General features: G+C 40.9%; 1 protein-coding gene, 1 long non-coding RNA gene and 2 pseudogenes across 2 annotated transcripts in view; 3 read left to right on the top strand and 1 right to left on the bottom strand.

Annotated features, from left to right (window-relative positions):
* The window catches only part of LOC141764535 (uncharacterized), a 256,854-nt gene that overhangs the window by 35,803 nt on the left and 199,582 nt on the right, over window positions 1–21,469 (bottom strand). The gene's annotated exons all lie outside the window — the stretch shown is intronic.
* LOC141764529 (E3 ubiquitin-protein ligase TRIM21-like) lies at window positions 4,445–7,840 on the top strand. Its single transcript, XM_074629826.1, has 3 exons — window positions 4,445–4,651; window positions 4,752–4,953; window positions 5,217–7,840. The coding sequence occupies exon 3, from the start codon at window positions 5,226–5,228 to the stop codon at window positions 6,867–6,869; it is 1,644 nt and encodes a 547-aa protein (XP_074485927.1). The 5' UTR covers window positions 4,445–4,651; window positions 4,752–4,953; window positions 5,217–5,225; the 3' UTR covers window positions 6,870–7,840.
* Window positions 10,840–12,483, top strand: LOC141765318 (E3 ubiquitin-protein ligase TRIM21-like; annotated as a pseudogene).
* Window positions 15,772–21,422, top strand: LOC141765392 (uncharacterized; annotated as a pseudogene).

The raw sequence follows: 21,469 nt of genomic DNA, 5'->3' as shown, positions 1-21,469 counted from the left end.
GCTTGTGAACACATGAATACTGTGTAATATATTTTAACTCACCTATAATGGGAACAGCGCTGCACTTAGTGGGAGCAGTGATGCTGCGCTTTGGACTGAAGGATGGCTGGCAGGTCGGGAGTAAGTTTGGTGGTTGAGATGTGAAGGACATCACAGAGATGGCTGTCGGTCATTTTGGTTCTCAGTCTGCTTTTGTTCAGAGTTAACAGAGAAAATGTTTGCTCACATATGTATGTTGAGCCGAACAGACTCATCATTCGTTTTGCGTGGCGTCGCATCAGAGGAAACTTGGCCTCTTCCAAGCTCCGGTAGAAGTCGGGTAGGGAGAGAAGCTGATGCTGATTCTTCAGAGAATCATCACACTGCATTTCGATAAGTTCTAATTGCAGACTCTCTTCCACTTCTTCTGCATCCATCAGGAAGGGAGTGGAGAACAGCTTGATTTCTTTCTCAATGGCAGAAAAATCTTGGAGGCGCAGACTGAATTCTGTCATGAGAGATGTGATGACAGACACATATTTCCTCTTTATAGCAGAAAGGTTAACCTCTGGAAAAGCAACTTTGATTTCGGACAGCGTGGGGAAGTGCGCAACATTGAAGTTGCGTAGTTGTGTCTCAAAGAGACGAAGCTTCACACAGAAGGCTTTCATGTGTGCGTAAAGTTGTGGCACAAGCTGGTCTTTGCCTTGCAGGCTCTTGTTCAGTGTGTTGAGATGACCAGTAATATCAACTAGAAATGCCAGGTCTGCCAGCCATAGAGGGTCACTCAGTTCATGAAGAGGTCGGTCCTTCTCTGAGCCAGTGCACTTCAGAATGATAGAGTAGGTCCCCGTATTCAGCATCTCATCAGATAGGAAAGCTTGAAATTCTCTGTGGTGGAGCCCTCGTGCTCGAATTATGTTGACAGTTTTCACAACTGTGTTCATCACATCGCCAAGCTGGATTGTCTTGGCACAGAGGGCTTCTTGGTGGATGATACAGTGCATTTTAACAGCCTCACCTCCACTCTCTCGCACCTTGGCGCAAACCATAGAGGCCATTCCTTTGCGCTCGCCCGTCATAGCTGGAGCCCCATCGGTTGTAACGCCACACAGCTTGTCCTATTTAAGTCCCATCTTGTCAATTGCATCTGACACAGCTTCAAACATGTCCTTACCCGTTGTTGTGCCCTTGAGACCCTTGAGATCAAGCAGCTCCTCCGTAATGCAAAAGTTATCGTCAACTCCCCGCAAAAAAATTAACAGCTGTGGCATCTGTGCTCTCATCACATGCAATCGAGTAAAAATCAAAAGCACAAGCTTTATGTGACACTTGATGCTTTAAGTTAGCTGACGAGTCTTCGATTCGCCACACAACTGTGTTTCTGGACGTGCTCACGTTGTTGAATTCCTGCGTCTTTTCCGGGCACATTATTCCTGCGACTTTAGTGAGGCACTGTTTTATGAAGTCCCCATCTGAGAAAGATTTCCCGTGTCGCGCTATGAGTTTTGCTACTTCGTAGCTAGCTATTGTAGCATTTTCTTGTGTTTTGTTAGCGCGGAAAAAATTCTGTTGTTGAGCTAGCAGGCTAGCTGCCATTAGCTTAACTTTCTCTTCTCGCTCAGCACCAGTGTAGGACGTGTAGGTCTGATGTTTGGTTTCGTAGTGTAGGGGTTCTACTTTGGTAGGTTTTGGTTATTAGCAAATTAATTAATAAATAATAATAGAATTATTCATATTAATAAAGATTATCAATAAACATCAATAATAAACGGGGCACCACCCTGGAATCAGGGACCAATGACCAAAACGTTAATATAGTCTCATTATATATGCTAAACTATCAATTTGGAACGTTGATTAATAATTAAATTAATAACTATAACCAAAATAGATAGTAAAGGTTGAAGGATATCGGAGTTCTTGACATAGCAGAGGTTGGCATTATTCACTCTTGTGCAACATTAAAGAGACCAGCATGTATATTCCACAAACATTTATTTACAAGTTAATAAAGGTTCAAAACACAACATTAATCTAACTAAATAACTAAACTAAACAAACCAAACACAATGTGTGTGTGTGTGTGTGGGTGTGTGTGTGTGTGTGTGTGTGTGTGAGAGAGAGAGAGAGAGAGAGAGAGAGGGGGGGGGGGGGAAACAAGATGGGTTCTTGTCTCAAAATGTCTGTATGGCCTACAAACAAAATGGCGGGCACTGTAAAACTACAAAGATGGCTGAATCAAAGATGGCGGAATCAAAGATGGCCATCAGCATGTCACCACATGACCTCTTTGTTCTTCTGAGAAGAAGGACAGAGAGGGGGGGGTGATGATGTGGGGTTAAGATTATCTGAAGCTGTATGTTTATGTTTAACTAATTCACAGTTTCTGTATGTGATCTTTATGTGTGTTAGATATGCAGTGGGTTAGAAAAGATGGTTAGTTTGCATGCAAGACCTTGTCTATGTGAAGCATAAACTAAACACATCAGATGTGGCGAAGCCAGTTCCCCAAAAATCAAATACAGATAAATCACCACAGTCAAACTCAATGAATAACATTAAACCAAATCAATACAAGTACTTTCTAGAAATCAAAGTTGGACAGTCTTGCTCAGCCGTGTGCGATTGCTAATGCTAAGGCCCAGTACGTTACCAATCCATGGAAGAACCGGTTTTGTGATTCTATGTGTTGAAGTTGTGGTTCCAAGTCAAAGAGGTCGTCTTTGCTGTTAGTTTGGTGCTAACTTCTTTGCTTGATAGCTTGAAGTTAGCTGGTGAAAAGGGCAGAGCACTCGCGTCGTCTGCTGTTTGGTTCCTTGGTTGCAATGGCTGTTTCCTAACAGGCCATTGATCAGAACCAGAACTGTTTTGCAAGTTCTGGACTTGAGAGCCGTTCACCTCAACCAGGTCAGCCTGGGTTGAGGAGATGAAGAGCAGAGAGAGCGCAGCAGCTCACCTCTGGCACGTCAGGAGAGATGAGCAGATGAGAAGAAAGAGAAGGAACAAAGGACATTCCTCTGGTTTTGTTCTGTGTGATTTTCACACCTCTGGGTGAAATGTTACTGTAGCCAATGAGGACTGAGCTGAGTCCTGTGGTCAAGGAGAGCATACCTCCAGGATTCTGGGAGACAGTTCACTGTGTCTGCCACCAGAAATGGCAGGTCCCTACAGTAGTGTCTTCGTACATTATACTCTTTCATCACTGTAACAGTGTCACTGCAAATCAAACAGACACACTTCCCCTTGACTTCTATGAAAAAATATTCATTTTCCCACCGTGTCTGAAATTTTCTGCACTCGCTTGCTATCTTGCGTTTCTTTGGTTCTGCCATTTTTGGTCATCCGTGGCAAACTTTTTCTTTGATTAATTGTGTTTTGCAGAGAATCTGCCTTGTTGAAGGCAGTAGCTCCATCTATTGGTAAAACTAAGAACTACAATACACTCAAGCGCAAGTTTCATGTGTGGGCCACATTCCATTATATTTTTAGAATTTGCTGCGGGCCAATTAAAAATGGACCACGGGCCGCAGTTGGCCCGCGGGCCGTAGTTTGGACACCACTGCTGTAGATTAAACTAGCCAACAGTATATAAAGGAGTTAAAATTAGCACAACCTTAAACATCTACAGCAGTAAAATGCAACATACCCATTAATGTAGCAGTGATATTAATCCACAAACATCAGATATAATAGCAAAACACTGACAGGGAACATTTTACTGCACAATCAATACTTTCATTTTTTTTACGTTAAGTACATTTTTCTGATAAAGACAACCACTCAGCTTCAAAAAGTTACTCTTGTGTACTCTTTCTGTGAGCAATTAAGAGCTGAATGAATTAACTAATTAATTTATCAATCAACAGAAAAATTCATCTGCAAATATCTATCAATTATGTAATTTCACAGATTCCAGCTTCTCAAATGTGAATATTTGCTGGTTTCTGAGTCTTTTATCAAATTAAACCAAATATCTTTGGATTATTATAAATCATAATGGGCATTTGTGACTTTCTTTCTGATATTTTATGTACCAAGAGATTAATCAATAATGAAAATAATTGTTAGTTGCAGCATTAGAGCTTTAATTCTATTTTATAGGCCTACATCTTTTCAGCTGTTGTTGGGTTTTAAACATTTAATTATCATTAAGTGAATGATTAATCGTCAGGATTTTTACTAGTTATTCAGTCATCTGGTGATTGAGTTTCAATGTTTAATATGCATTTATGTTGTTCTTCATTTAATTAGTCATCACTGCAATAAAATCCATTGCAGAAGAAGAAACTTTTTGTGTGAGTGTTTTATTTTGAAACTGGAGTCTTGTCCTCAAAGTCACAGGTTGGATGTGTTTCTCAACTGTGGCCGCTAGATGTGAGCATGACAACACACATCAGAGGGAGGAGAGTTTGTTAAAGGCATGCACAGACTGCACACAACACTCAACTTCCTGGTCTGATTCAGCAACAACTAATCGGAACGAAGCAAATATAAGAATTACATGAGAAGGTTAGAACATTACAGGACAAACAGTGAGCTGAAATCTGTTCAGACAGTATGATTGTTGCAGAGCTGTAGAGGACTGTAAAGTGGCTGCTGGTTTCTGTTGACCCTAAGATGTATTCTTACATGTGGGATTGACTTTTATTTTGTGAAAACTGTCCTGGTTGTTGCAGGAAAAGGAAGTAAAAAAAGTCTCCCTAAAGATTAAACGTATCTTGTGCCAAATATCTGTAACTATACTGAAGGTATTCTGTCTAACCCTGAAGGAGGAAGCACAACCTCACAAACAGAGCTGCTGTAAGAGGTGGAGCAACACTGGAAGGAGGAGAGCTTCAACGTCACATTACAGAAATGAAACTGCATGTTTGTCAGAGAGCTGCAGTCGAGACAAGTCTCTGTGTTTCTGTCTAAAGAAATATTAAACTGAGTTCATCAGGTCTTTCTCAACAACAACAGACTCAAATACTGGTGAGTGCAGCTGATAATATTTACTGTGTTTCAAAAACCAGCATTAACACAAAACTTACAGCTCTAACCAAACAGGAAGTTACACTCTTTTCATTTCATGACACTTGTAACAGATAAATGAAACCTAAAACCAACTACATACCTTTAAATTCAAAAAAAATGTTTCTCAATATTGCAGTAATCATACTTTGATATTTGTGTCATATAAATGATTAATACATGTGAAACAAAACATTTTATAATACTTTCACTTTTGTTCTCAGTGTGTAGACATGGCTGCTGCCAGCAATCTGCAATCTGAAGATCAGTTTCTGTGCTCCATCTGTCTGGATGTGTTCATTGATCCGGTCAGTACACCATGTGGACACACCTTCTGCAAAAACTGCATCACTGAACACTGGAATACTAGTGACAGGTGCCAGTGTCCCATGTGTAAAGAGGCTTTTACCATAAGACCTGATTTGAGGATCAACACCTTCATCTCTGAGATGGTTGCTCAGTTCAGACAGTCAGCTCAACAGAAAACCAGCAGCAGCAGCTCAGAGCAACAAGTGTCCAAACCAGGAGAAGTTCCCTGTGACGTCTGCACTGGAACCAAACTGAAGGCCCTGAAGTCCTGCCTGGTGTGTCTGGCCTCCTACTGTGAGACTCACCTGGAGCCTCATTTGACAACTTCACGTCTGAAAAGACATCAGCTGATCGACCCTGTGGAGAACCTGGAAGACAGGATGTGTACGAAGCACGATAAACCTCTGGAGCTGTTCTGTAAGACCGACAAGACATGTGTCTGCATGCTCTGCCATGTTGTAGACCACAAGATGCATGATGTTGTTCCTCTGAAAGAAGAATATGAAGGAAAGAAGGCCGAGCTGGGGAAGACAGAGGCTGAAATTCAGCAGATGATCCAGAAGAGAAGACTGAAGATTCAGGAGATCAAACACTCAGTCGACCTCAGTGAGGAAGATGCAGACAGAGAGATAGCAGAAGGTGTTCAGGTCTTCACTGCTCTGAAGGAGTCTGTTGAGAGAGGCCAGGCCAATCTCATCAACACGATCAAAGAGAAGCAGAAAACAACAGAAAAACAGGCCGAAGCTTCCATCAAAGAGCTGGAACAGGAAATCTCTGAGCTGACAAAGAGATGGACTGAAGTGGAGCAGCTCAAACGCTCTGAAGACCAACTCCATCTTCTCCAGAGTGTCCAGTCCCTGAAAGCTGCTCCACCCACCAAAGACTGGACAGAGGTCAGCGTCCGTCCATCATATGAGGGGACTGTGAGGAGAGCTGTGGCTCAGCTGGAGGAGACACTCAGTAAAGAGATGAAGAAGCTGGTCGCTGAGTCAGAGCTCAAGAGGGTCCAGAAGTATGCAGTGGATGTGACTCTTGATCCTGATACAGCTCATCCTGATCTCATCCTGTCTGATGATGGGAAACAAGTGAATGATAGTGATGTGAGGAAGAATCTCCCAGACAACCCAAAGAGATTTTCTAATTATGTTAATGTCTTAGCAAAGCAGAGTTTCTCTTCAGGCATATTTTACTTTGAGGTTCAAGTTAAAGGAAAGACTAAATGGACTTTAGGAGTGGCCAGAGAGTCGATCAACAGGAAGGGAATCATCCCACTGAACCCTCAGGATGGTTACTGGACTATATGGTTGGGAAATGGAAATGAGTACAAAGCTCCTGCTAGCCCTTCAGTCATTCTCTCTCTGAAATCTCAGCCTCAGAAGGTGGGGGTGTTTGTGGATTATGACGAGGGTCTGATCTCCTTTTATGACGTAGATGCTGCAGCTCTTATCTACTCCTTTACTGGCTGCTGCTTCACTGAGAAACTCCTCCCATTCTTCTGTCCTGGTGTTAATGATGGTGGTAAAAACTCTGCCCCTCTGATCATCTCTCCGGTCAATCAAGCTGAGTAGACTGATGATATTTAAATGAAAAGGTTCACTGTCATATAACAGAACAAATATACATATTCAGTGGCAATATACAATGTAAACCTGTTGTCTTCAGAATTAATCTTCAGGGCTGTTTTTCTGACACCATGAAAAGTCGACTTTTTAGAGATACGTGGTTCTCACAGGACAGCGACGCTACAAACAAATGATGATCTCATAGACCATGATGCATTGCTGTAGATTAAACTAGCCAACAGTATATAAAGGAGCTAAAATTAGCACAACCTTAAACATCTACAGCAGTAAAATGCAACATACACAATAATGCAGCAGTAATATTAATCCAGAAACATCAGATATAATAGTAAAACACTGACAGGGAACATTTTACTGCACAATCAACACTTTTACTTTTCATACATTAAGTACATTTTTCTGATAAAGACAACCACTCAGTTTCAAAAGGTTACTCTTGTGTACTCTTTCTGTGAGCAATTAAGAGCTGAATTAATGAGCTAATTAATTTATCAATCAACAGAAAAATTAATCTGCAAATGTTAATCAATTAATTGTTTATGTACTTTTTTAAAGCAAAAATGTAAAAAATTCACAGGTTCCAGCCTCTCGAATGTGATTATTTGCTGGTTTCTGGGTCTTCTATCATATTAAACCAAATATCTTTGGATTATTATAAATCATAATGGGCATTTGTGACTTCTTTTTCAGATATTTTATTCACCAAGAGATTAATCAATAATGAAAATAATTGTTAGTTGCAGCATTCGAGCTTTAATTCTGTTTTATAGGACTACATCTTTTCGGCTGTTGTTGGGTTTTGAACATTTAATTATCATTAAGTGAATGATAAATGGTCTTTATTTTTACTAGTTATTCAGTCATCCGGTTATTGGGTTTTAATGTTTAATATGCATTTATGTTGTTATTCATTTAATTAGTCATCATTGCAATAAAATCTTGTGCAGAAGAAGAAACTTTTTGTTTGAGTGTTTTATTTTGAAACTGGAGTCTTGTCCACAAAGTCACAAAGGTTTTCACAAGTTGGATGTGTTTCTCAACTGTGGCCACTAGATGTGAGCATGACAACACACATCAGAGGGAGGAGAGTTTGTTAAAGGCATGCACAGACTGCACACACCACTCAACTTCCTGGTCTGATTCAGCAACAACTAATAGGAACGAAGCAAATACAAGAATTACATGAGAAGGTTATAACATGACAGGACAAACAGAGAGCTGAAATCTGGACAGACAGTATGATTGTTGCAGAGCTGTAGAGGACTGTAAAGTGGCTGCTGGTTTCTGCTGACCCTAAGATGTATTCTTACATGTGGGATTGACTTTTATTTGTGAAAACTGTCCTGGTGGTTGCAGGAAAAAGAAGATAAAAGAAGTAAAAAAAAGTCCCCCTAAAGATTAAACGTATCTTGTGCCAAATATCTGTAACTATACTGAAGGTATTCTGTCTAACCCTGAAGGAGGAAACACATCCTCATAAACAGAGCTGCTGTAAGAGGTGGAGCAACACTGGAAGGAGGAGAGCTTCAACGTCACATTACAGAAATGACACTGCATGTTTGTCAGAGAGCTGCAGTCGAGACAAGTCTGTGTTTCTGTCTAAAGAAATATTAAACTGAGTTCATCAGGTCTTTCTCAACAACAACAGACTCAAATACTGGTGAGTGCAGCTGATAATATTTACTGTGTTTCAAAAATTACAGCTCTAATCAAACAGGAAGTTACACTCTTTTCATTTCATACTGACCAGTGTTGGTACTCTCTTATTCACATGTTGTGTGTATCTGCCGGTATCAGCAATCTCTTGCAAGTTATTCCTATTTATTCATTATTTCTTTAAGCATGTTAAACTGTGTCAGTCATAATCAGCTGTGATTTTATTGCTATATATACTTGGGCTATATGCATCTTCTATAGTAGGCCTATACTACTCCAATAATATTCACACTGGAACATTATAGGGGTAAGGTGGTGTGTTTGTATATAGTGTTAATAGTTAAAGTGCTTTCCTGTGTTATTTGTAGCCTTCAGCATCTCTCTATAATATATTATAGGATGTCTATAGGCTGGAATCAACAGCAGCCAGACAGACAGGCAGGTATACATGCAGAGCTGAGGTGTGTGAGCTCTTCATTCAGGTTTTAGGAGCAGAGTCTCAGTCAGGATGCTCCTACATATTATACAGAGACACATTATGAATTTATACAGTGAATAAAAGATACTAGGAGATATTGGGTTTGGGGGTCCTCTCCCAAGAAAATTTGAAGGTTTTTGACTTAAAACTACGCATTTTACATCATTATGGACCATTATTATTACTAGTTAAATGATTATTTTTATTATTTATCACAGCCTTCGTCTGAACATTTAATTCTTATGAAAATGTTTGTTCTGTAAAATAATATTCTATAAATCAGAAAACTTTTAAATACTCTTTCATCAATTATATTTGTTCACAAAAAAAAAGTTATGACGAACAGTTTATTACTTATTTTACAAAAAGGATGTGAACATTGTATTGATAAATTACAGCACCCTCGTTCTCACTTGATATTATTGTTAGCCTAGCCACCATAACCAGTCTGACTGTTCACTGACTGCGCTGTGTGTGTTGATGTGTGTGGAGCTCCGACAAGGCCTATGAAAGGAGGATAGGTCACGGGCGGTCATGGCTCCGGGGGTATGTCACATGCACTGTGTAACTGAAGCTGCGGCCATGCGTTGCGATTGGTTCAATTTCAGCAAAGGCAGACCAGATTTTTACTGCGCATGTGTTGTACCCCAAAAATATTACACGTACTCAGCCTCCTTCCATAGGCCTTGAACAGCTGCAGGAAGAGGCTGCAGCTTTAGCCCTGGAGCCCATATGAACATAGTACCTATTATGTCCTGATATCGCGATTCAGTTTTTTGTCTTGACGATGCATATCGTCTTGTTTTTATATCGCAATATTTTGTCGCACAATATTTCGTCACACCCTTATTAATAATAGAACGCGATTTCACATTATATAAAACTCCACATTGCAGAACATTAACATATGGCATATCATTTATTATTCCACATAAATACTTTGAAACGTTAACTGGTTATCATTGTGGTATAACCCCTTTCTACTGGTATAGATATGATAGACGTCGGGGTATTTCCACACTATAATCTATCTTTTAAGACTAAGATAGAGGATATACCCCGATGTTTATGCCAATCATATTTATGTGGTTACAAAATGGCACATGCTGTTGCAGGGAGCTAAATGCTGTGAACTAATAAATGTAGATCCCCCTTCCTGGCAGACAGGCTGTATACCTGCCTCTGCAGACTCAAGCCAATATTGCATTTTACAGTAAAACTATCAGGTGTCTACATAAAAACACACATTGTCATTTCAGGCTGAATAATAATTAATATGCCATATGTATGCCTAGTTAATGTTCTGCAGCATGGAGTTTTATTAATGTGTGTCTGATTTTATCATTGAAAACGCCAAAAATAATGCAGCGCGGTCATATGCGGTTCTGATGTGAACAACAAGGCTACAGCTCGCTTGGCGATTAATAAAGCCAGCTTCAGTTCCCTACGTGAACCCACGCAGCGCAACTACGCTGGCGCTGCACCGTTATTTATCTCCCAGAGAACCTGATGTGGAGAGGGCAGAGGAAAGGACAGGCAGCTTGTGAGAAGCTCCGGTACGCATGAAAAAGTCACAGTACACCAAGGAGTAAAATGTAGAAGTGCCGGTATGGTGTACCGCTGCGTACCAGCCCACTTCGAGCACTGATAATGACACTTGTCAGATGGACATCTCAGTTAAATGAAACATACCTATGAATTCAAAATAATGTTTGTCACTATTGCAGTAATCATACTTTGATATTTGTTTTATACAAATGAATAATACATGTGTAACAAAATATTTTATAATACTTTCACTTTTGTTCTCAGTGTGTAGATATGGCTGCTGCCAGCAATCTGCTATCTGAAGATCAGTTTCTGTGCTCCATCTGTCTGGATGTGTTCACTGATCCAGTCAGTACACCATGTGGACACAACTTTTGCAAAAACTGCATCACTGAACACTGGAATACTAGTGACAGGTGCCAGTGTCCCATGTGTAAAGAGGCTTTTACCATAAGACCTGATTTAAGGGTCAACACTTTCATCTCTGAGATGGTTGTTCAATTCAGACAGTCAGCTCAACAGAAAACCAGCAGCAGCAGCTCAGAGCAACAAGTGTCCAAACCAGGAGAAGTTCCCTGTGACTTCTGCACAGGAACCAAACTGAAGGCCCTGAAGTCCTGCCTGGTGTGTCTGGCCTCCTACTGTGAGACTCACCTGGAGCCTCATCTGACAGTTTCACGTCTGAAAAAACATCAGCTGGTCGACCCTGTGGAGAACCTGGAAGACAGGATGTGTACGAAGCACGAATAACCTCTGGAGCTGTTCTGTAAGACCGACCAGACATGTGTCTGCATGCTCTGCCTCGTTTTAGACCACAAGATGCATGATGTTGTTCCTGTGAAAGAAGAATATGAAGGAAAGAAGGCCGGAATGGGGAAGACAGAGGCTGAAATCCAGCAGATGATCCAGAAGAGACGACTGAAGATTCAGGAGATCAAACACTCAGTCGACCTCAGTGAGGAAGATGCAGACAGAGGGATAGCAGAAGGTGTTCAGGTCTTCAGTGCTCTGAAGGAGACTGTTGATAGAGGCCAGGCCAATCTCATTGACACGATCAAAGAGAAGCAGAAAACAACAGAAAAACAGGCCGAAGCTTTCATCAAAGAGCTGGAACAGGAAATCTCTGAGCTGACGAAGAGAAGGACTGAAGTGGAGCAGCTCTCACGCTTTGAAGACCAACTCCATCTTCTCCAGAGTGTACAGTCCCTGATAGCTGCTCCACCCACCAAGGACTGGACAGAGGTCAGCGTCCGTCCATCAACATATGAGGGGACTGTGAGGAGAGCTGTGGCTCAGCTGGAGGAGACACTCAGTAAAGAGATAAAGAAGCTGCTTGAAGATGAGCTGAAGAGGGTCCAGCAATATGCAGTAGATGTGACACTTGATCCTGATACAGCTCATCCTAAACTCATCCTGTCTGATGATGGGAAACAAGTGAATCATGGTGATGTGAGAAAGAATCTCCCAGACAACCCAGAGAGATTTTCCCATTCTGTTAATGTCTTAGCAAAGCAGAGTTTCTCTTCAGGCAGATTTTACTTTGAGGTTCAAGTTAAAGGAAAGACTAAATGGGACTTAGGAGTGGCCAGAGAGTCGATCAACAGGAAGGGAGGCATCACACTGAGTCCTCTGATTGGTTACTGGACTATATGGTTGAGAAATGGAAATGAGTACAAAGCTCTTGATGTTCCTCCAGTCAGTCTCTCTCTGAAGTCTCAGCCTCAGAAGGTGGGGGTGTTTGTGGATTATGAGGAGGGTTTGGTCTCCTTTTATGACGTAGATGCTGCAGCTCTTATCTACTCCTTTACTGGCTGCTGCTTCACTGAGAAACTCCTCCCATTCTTCAATCCCTGTCTTAATGATGGTGGTAAAAACTCTGCCCCTCTGATCATCTTTCCTGTCAATCAAGCTGAGTAGACTGATGATATTTAAATGAAAAGGTTCACTGTCATATAACAGATCAAATATACATATTCAGTGGCAATATACAATGTAAACCTGTTGTCTTCAGAATTAATCTTCAGGGCTTTCTTTCTGACACCATGAAAAGTCGACTGTTTAGAGATACGTGGTTCTCACAGGACAGCGACGCTACAGGCAAATGATGATCTTATAGACCATGATGCATTGCTGTAGATTAAACTACCGAACAGTATATAAAGGAGTTAAAATCAGCACAATTAGCACAAAACAATTAAAAGCTGAATAAATTAGCTAATTAATTAATCAATCAACAAAAAAATGAATCTGAAAATATAAATACATTAATTGTTTGTGTAATTATTTAAAGCAAAAAATGTCAAAAATTCACAAATTCCAGCCTCTCAAATGTGAATATTTGCTGGTTTCTGGGTCTTCTATCAAATTAAACCAAATATCTTTGGATTATTATGAATCATAATGGGCAATTGTGACTTTTTTTCTGATATTTTATGCACAAAGAAATTAATCAATAATGAAAATAATTGTTAGTTGCAGCATTAGAGCTTTAATTCTGTTTTATAGGCCTACATCTTTTCAGCTGTTGTTGGGTTTTAAACATTTAATTAGCATTAAGTGAATGATTAATGGTCTTTATTTTTAATAGTTATTCAGTTATCTGGTGATTGGGTTTTAATTTCTAATATGCATTTATGTAGTTATTCATTTAATTAGTCATCACTGCAATAAAATCCTTTGCAGAAGAAGAAACTTTTTGTGTGAGTGTTTTATTTTGAAACTGGAGTCTTGTCCACAAAGTCACAAAGGTTTTCACAGGTTGGATGTGTTTCTCAACTGTGGCCACTAGATGTGAGCATGACAACACACATCAGAGGGAGGAGAGTTTGTTAAAGGCATGCACAGACTGCACACACCACTCAACTTCCTGCTCTGATTCAGCAACAACTAATAGGAACAAAGCAAATACAAGAATTACATGAGAAGGTTAGAACATTACAGGACAAACAGTGAGCTGAGATCTGGACAGACAGTATGATTGTTGCAGAGCTGTAGAGGACTGTAAAGTGGCTGCTGGTTTCTGCTGACCCTAAGATGTATTCTTACATGTGGGATTGACTTTTTTTTTGTGAAAACTGTCCTGGTGGAGGAAACACATCCTCACAAACAGAGCTGCTGTAAGAGGTGGAGCAACACTGGAAGGAGGAGAGCTTCAACGTCACATTACAGAAATTAAACTGCATGTTTGTCAGAGAGCTGCAGTCGAGACAAGTCTCTGTGTTTCAGTCTAAAGAAATATTAAACTGAGTTTTCATCAGGTCTTTCTCAACAACAACAGACTCAAATACTGGTGAGTGCAGCTGATAATATTTACTGTGTTTCAACAACCAGCATTAACACAAAACTTACAGCTCTAACCAAACAGGAAGTTACACTCTTTTCATTTCATACTGACCAGTGTTGGTACTCTCTTATTCACATGTTGTGTGTATCTGCAGGTATCAGCAATCTCTTGCAACTTATTCCTATTTATTCATTATTTCTTTAAGCATGTTAAACTCTGTCAGTCATAATCAGCTGTGATTTTATTGCTATATATACTTGGGCTATATGCATCTTCTATAGTAGGCCTATACTACTCCAATAATATTCACACTGGAACATTATAGGGTTAAGGTGGTGTGTTTTTATATAGTGTTAATATTTAAAGTGCTTTCCTGTGTTGTTTGTAGCCTTCAGCATCTCTCTATAATATATTATAGGATGTCTATAGGCTGGAATCAACAGCAGCCAGTCAGACAGGCAGGTATACATGCAGAGCTGAGGTGTGTGAGCTCTTCATTCAGGTTTTAGGAGCAGAGTCCCAGTCAGGATGCTCCTACATATTATACAGACACAATATGAATTTATACAGTGAATTAAAGATACTAGGAGATATTGGGTTTGGGGTTCCTTCCCCGAGAAAATTTGAAGGTTTATGCCTTAAAACTACGCATTTTACATCATTTTGGACCATTATTATTACTAGTTAAATGATTATTCTCATTATTTATCACAGCCTTCATCTGAACATTTAATTCTTCTGGAAATGTTTGTCCTGTAAAATCGTATTCTATAAATCAGAAGAGCAGATTCAGAAAACTTTTAATGTTTCATTCATTATATTTGTTCACAAAAAAAAAAGTTATGACAAACAGTTCACTAATTATTTTACAAAAAGGATGTGAACATGATATGGAGAGGGCAGAGGAGAGTACAGGCAGCTAGTGAGAAGCTCCGGTACGCATGAAAAAGTCACAGTACGCCAAGGAGTAAAATGTAGAAGTGCCGGTACGGTGTACCGCTGCGTACCGGCCCACTTCGAGCACTGATAATGACACTTGTCGGATGGACATCTCAGTTAAATGAAACATACCTATAACTTCAAAAATAATGTTTCTCAATATTGCAGTATTCATGCTGTGGCAGCCACCCATTCTCTGGGGCTTGCTGTCATTTACCTTTTCCCTGGTGTTTTTTTGGTTGAATTGCTGAGTGATTAGAGGGTTATTCAGTTCACCTGTTGCGTAGGGTGTGGGGACTGGCTCTTAAATGACAGTTGAGAGCAGCTTGGTGCATTCCCCTTTCTGTATGGCTTAAAAGAGGAGGGAAACTGCACACCCAGTGTCATTCTGATCTCTCCTTTACTAAATGCAACACGTGTTATCAGCCAAACCAGAAACTCTGGTCTGTTTTAGGCCCTTTTGAGATTCGGTCCTCTTTGTGTTTTGTTTATTGAGAGTGTTGACTATCCTAGTTGGGGAAACAAAATAAATACCAATCAATTGGGTTACCTGTACTAGGAGGTTTAGGTGCTATTTGTGCAAGAATCTGGCTTGCCTCACGATAGCCTAACGCCTGCAGGCTTTATTTTGTTATTCTAGTCATTTGTTGATATTCACTGAAACCCTTTATACCCATTTCTTTTAGTATATTTTATTTGGGGAAACTTTAAAGGACGGGTAAAAGGAAAAAAAATATATATATATTTCAGTTTCCTTAATTGTTTGTTATTGTAGAGGCATTTGTTCATTATTATTATTAAGGAGGCATTTTATTTTATATTATTATGTGGATGGAACTGTTTTTCAGTCTTCTGACTGAACAACTAAAGTCATCGGAAATCAGTAACACCACAATGCTTCGATATTTGTTTCATACAAATGATGAATACATGTGTAACAAAACATTTTATAATACTTTCACTTTTGTTCTCAGTGTGTAGACATGGCTGCTGCCAGCAATCTGCTATCTAAAGATCAGTTTCTGTGCTCCATCTGTCTGGATGTGTTCACTGATCCAGTCGCTATACCATGTGGACACAACTTCTGCAAAAACTGCATCACTGAACACTGGAATACTAGTGACAGGTGTCAGTGTCCCATGTGTAAAGAGGTTTTTACCATAAGACCTGATTTGAGGGTCAACACTTTCATCTCTGAGATGGTTGTTCAATTCAGACAGTCAGCTCAACAGAAAGCCAGCAGCAGCAGCTCAGAGCAACAAGTGTCCAAACCAGGAGAAGTTCCCTGTGACTTCTGCACTGGAACCAAACTGAAGGCCCTGAAGTCCTGCCTGGTGTGTCTGGCCTCCTACTGTGAGACTCACCTGGGGCCTCATCTGACAGCTTCACGTCTGAAAAGACATCAGCTGATCGACCCTGTGGAGAACCTGGAAGACAGGATGTGTATGAAGCACGATAAACCTCTGGAGCTGTTCTGTAAGACCGACCAGACATGTGTCTGCATGCTCTGCCTCGTTTTAGACCACAAGACACACGAGTTTGTTCCTCTGAAAGAAGAATATGAAGGAAAGAAGGCCGAGCTGGGGAAGACAGAGGCTGAAATCCAGCAGATGATCCAGAAGAGACGACTGAAGATTCAGGAGATCAAACATTCAGTCGACCTCAGTGAGGAAGATGCAGACAGAGAGATAGCAGAAGGTGTTCAGGTCTTCAGTGCTCTGAAGGAGACTGTTGAGAGAGACCAGGCCAATCTCATCGACACGATCAAAGAGAAGCAGAGAGCAACAGAAAAAAAGGCCGAAGCTTTCATCAAAGAGCTGGAACAGGAAATCTCTGAGCTGACGAAGAGAAGGACTGAAGTGGAGCAGCTCTCACGCTCTGAAGACCATCTCCATCTTCTCCAGAGTGTCCAGTCCCTGAAAGCTGCTCCACCCACCAAGGACTGGACAGAGGTCACTGTCTGTCCATCAACATATGAGGGCACTGTGGTGAAAGCTGTGGCTCAGCTGGAGGAGACACTCAGTAAAGAGATGAAGAAGCTGGTCGCTGAGGCTGAGCTGAGGAGGGTCCAGCAGTATGCAGTGGATGTGGCACTTGATCCTGATACAGCTCATCCTGATCTCATCCTGTCTGATGATGGAAAACAAGTGAATGATAGTGATGTGAAGAAGAATCTCCCAGACAACCCAGAGAGATTTTCTATTAGTGTTTTTGTTTTAGGAAAGCAGAGTTTCTCTTCAGGCAGATTTTACTTTGAGGTTCAAGTTAAAGGAAAGACTGACTGGACTTAGGAGTGGCCAGAGAGTCGATCAACAGGAAGGGAGGCATCACACTGAGTCCTCTGATTGGTTACTGGACTATATGGTTGACAAATGTAAATGAGTACAAAGCTCTTGATGTTCCTCCTGTTAGTCTCTCTCTGAAGTCTCGGCCTCAGAAGGTGGGGGTGTTTGTGGATTATGAGGAGGGTCTGGTCTCCTTTTATGACGTAGATGCTGCAGCTCTTATCTACTCCTTTACTGGCTGCTGCTTCACTGAGAAACTCCTCCCATTCTTCAGTCCTTGTGATAATGATGGTGGTAAAAACTCTGCCCCTCTGATCATCTCTCCGGTCAATCAAGCTGAGTAGACTGATGATATTTAAATGAAAAGGTTCACTGTCATATAACAGAACAAATATACATATTCAGTAGCAATATACAATGTAAACCTGTTGTCTTCAGAATTAATCTTCAGGGCTGTTTTTCCGACACCATGAAAAGTTTACTTTTTAGAGATTCATGGTTCTCACAAGACAGCGATGCTACAAACATATGATGATCTTATAGACCATGATGCATTGCTGTAGATTAAAATAGCCAACAGTATATAAAGGAGATAAAATTAGCACAACCTTAAACATCTACAGTCGTAAAATGCAACATACACATTAATGCAGCAGTAATATTAATCCAGAAACATCAGATATAATAGTAAAACACTGACAGGGAACATTTTACTGCAAAATCAATACTTTTACTTTTCATACGTTAAAGGGACTGTTCGTAACTTTTGAAGCGTATAAATGTACCGGGTCGGGACACATGCGCGCTCGCTTGTGGCTGAAGTCTCTCCTCCTCTGCCTGCCTTCACTCACACAGTAAGCGTGTTCTCTCTCAGCTCGCTCCACCTCTAGATGTGAACGCGCGCTCACTCCACACTGCAGAAGAGTTAGTAGCTCTGAGAATATCTAGTGAATGAACAGTGGACATTTGTGCAGAAATAAATGCTACAGCTCCTCCAGACCAACAGAGATTTTCCGTGTCTTGTGAGGTGACGGGGCTCTGCAACGAGAAACGTTGCCGTCTCTGACCAGGTGCCGGTGTCTCCCCTGTTCCTGGTCGGGAGGCTGAGGCACGAAAGGCCAAAACTAGGATCTGCATTGATTCATGGAGAGACCTTCGTCTGGTCAGCTAACATTACTGCCCAGCAGGTGAAATATAGAATGATATTGTGGTTTTAGCTGACGTGTGTCGCCTCACTGTTTTGAGCGATGCTCGTTCAGGTATATTTAGAGCGAGCAAGCGCGAGCCCGACGCTGACTTTCGTTGACTTAACGGCCACAGATGTCGCTCTGAACAAGCATTTCTGAAAGTTACAAATAGTCCCTTTAAGTACATTTTTCAATCAACAGAAAAAATTATCTGCAAATATTAATCAATTATTTGTTCATGTAATTTTTTTAAAGCAAAAATGTCAAATAGTCACAGATTCCCGCCTCTGGAATGTGATTATTTGCTGGTTTCTGGGCCTTCTATCATATTAAACCAAATATCGTTGGATTATTATAAATCATAATGGGCATTTGTGACTTTTTTCTGATATTTTATGCACAAAGAGATTAATCAATAATGAAAATAATTGTTAGTTGCAGCATTAGAGCTTTAATTCTGTTTTATAGGCCTACATCTTTTCAGCTGTTGTTGGGTTTTGAACATTTAATTAGCATTAAGTGAATGATTAATGGTTTATATTTTTACAAGTTATTCAGTGATCCGGTTATTGGGTTTTAATGTCTGATATGCATTCATGTTGTTATTCATTTAATCAGTCATCATTGCAATAAAATCCTGTGCAGAAGAAGAAACTTTTTGTGTGAGTGTTTTATTTTGAAACTGGAATCTTTTCCACAAAGTCACAAAGGTTTTCACAGGTTTGATGTTTTTCTCAACTGTGGCCACTAGATGTGAGCATTACAACACACATCAGAGGGAGGAGAGTTTGTTAAAGGCATGCATAGACTGCACACACCACTCAACTTCCTGGTCTGATTCAGCAACAACTAATAGGAACGAAGCAAATACAAGAATTACATGAGAAGGTTAGAACATTACAGGACAAACAGTGAGCTGAAATCTGGACAGACAGTATGACTGTTGCAGAGCTGTAGAGGACTGTAAAGTGGCTGCTGGTTTCTGCTGACCCTAAGATGTATTCTTACATGTGGGATTGACTTTTATTTTGTGAAAACTGTCCTGGTGGAGGAAACACATCCTCACAAACAGAGCTGCTGTAAGAGGTGGAGCAACACTGGAAGGAGGAGAGCTTCAACGTCACATTACAGAAATGAAACTGCATGTTTGTCAGAGAGCTGCAGTCGAGACAAGTCTCTGTGTTTCTGTCTAAAGAAATATTAAACAGAGTTCATCAGGTCTTTCTCAACAACAACGGACTCAAATACTGGTGAGTGCAGCTGATAATATTTACTGTGTTTCAACAACCAGCATTAACACAAAACTTACAGCTCTAATCAAACAGGAAGTTACACTCTTTTCATTTTTATGACACTTGTCAAATAAATGAACCCTAAACCCACCTAAATACCTATAAATTCAAAAATGATGTTTCTCAATATTGCAGTAATCATACTTTGATATTTGTTTCATACAAATGATTAATACATGTGTAACAAAACATGTTATAATACTTTCACTTTTGTTCTCAGTGTGTAGATATGGCTGCTGCCAGCAATCTGCAATCTGAAGATCAGTTTCTGTGCTCCATCTGTCTGGATGTGTTCACTGATCCAGTCAGTACATCATGTGGACACAACTTCTGCAAAAACTGCATCACTGAACACTGGAATACTAGTGACAGGTGCCAGTGTCCCATGTGTAAAGAGGCTTTTACCATAAGACCTTATTTAAAGGTCAACACCTTCATCACTGAGATGGTTGTTCAGTTCAGACAGTCAGCTCAACAGAAAACCAGCAGCAGCAGCTCACAGAAACGATGTGCCAAACCAGGAGAAGTTCCCTGTGACGTCTGCACTGGAACCAAACTGAAGGCTATGAAGTCCTGCCTGGTGTGTCTGGCCTCCTACTGTGAGACTCACCTGGAGCCTCATCTGACAATGTCAGGCCTGAAAAAACATCAGCTGATCGACCCTGTGGAGAACCTGGAAGACAGGATGTGTACGAAGCACGATAAACCTCTGGAGCTGTTCTGTAAGACCGACCAGACATGTATCTGCATGCTCTGCCTCGTTCTAGACCACAAGACACATGATTTTGTTCCTCTGAAAGAACAATATGAAGGAAAGAAGGCCGAGCTGGGGAAGACAGAGGCTGAAATTCAGCAGATGATCCAGAAGAGACGACTGAAGATTCAGGAGATCAAACACTCAGTCGACCTCAGTGAGGAAGATGCAGACAGAGAGATAGCAGAAGGCGTTCAGGTCTTCACTGCTCTGAAGGAGTCTGTTGAGAGAGGCCTGGCCAATCTCATCGACACAATCAAAGAGAACGAGAGAGCAACAGAAAAACAGGCCGAAGCTTTCATCAAAGAGCTGGAACAGGAAATCTCTGAGCTGACGAAGAGAAGGACTGAAGTAGAGCAGCTCTCACGCTCTGAAGACCATCTCCATCTTCTCCAGAGTGTCCAGTCCCTGAAAGCGGCTCCACCCACCAAAGACTGGACAGAGGTCAACGTCCGTCCATCATATGAGGGGACTGTGAGGAGAACTGTGGCTCAGCTGGAGGAAACACTCAGTAAAGAGATGAAGAAGCTGCTTGAAGATGAGCTGAAGAGGATCCAGCAGTATGCAGTGGATGTGAAAGTTGATCCTGATACAGCTCATCCTGAACTCATCCTGTCTGATGAAGAGAAACAAGTGAATCATGGTGATGTGAGGATGAATCTCCCAGACAACCCAAAGAGATTTTCTGATTGTGCTTGTGTTTTAGGAAAGCAGAGTTTCTGTTCAGGCAGATTTTACTTTGAGGTTCAAGTTAAAGGAAAGACTCAATGGGACTTTGGAGTGGCCAGAGAGTCAATCAACAGGAAGGGACGCATTACACTGAGCCCTCAGGACGGTTACTGGACTATATGTTTGAGAAATGGAAATGAGTACAAAGCTGCTACTAGCCCACCAGTCAGTGTCTCTCTGAAGTCTCGGCCTCAGAAGGTGGGGGTGTTTGTGGATTATGAGGAGGGTCTGGTCTCCTTTTATGACGTAGATGCTGCAGCTCTTATCTACTCCTTTACTGGCTGCTGCTTCACTGAGAAACTCTTCCCATACTTCTGTCCTGATCTTAATGATGGTCGTAAAAACTCTGCCCCTCTGATCATCTCTCCTGTCAATCAAGCTGAGTAGACTGATGATATTTAAATGAAAAGATTCACTGTCATATAACAGAACAA

This window comes from Sebastes fasciatus, chromosome 3 (assembly GCF_043250625.1).
Source record: "Sebastes fasciatus isolate fSebFas1 chromosome 3, fSebFas1.pri, whole genome shotgun sequence".
NCBI classification, from domain to species: Eukaryota; Metazoa; Chordata; class Actinopteri; order Perciformes; family Sebastidae; genus Sebastes; species Sebastes fasciatus.
The sequence above is the reverse complement of the archived record's forward strand: the minus strand, read 5'-3'. Positions and strand labels throughout refer to the sequence as shown.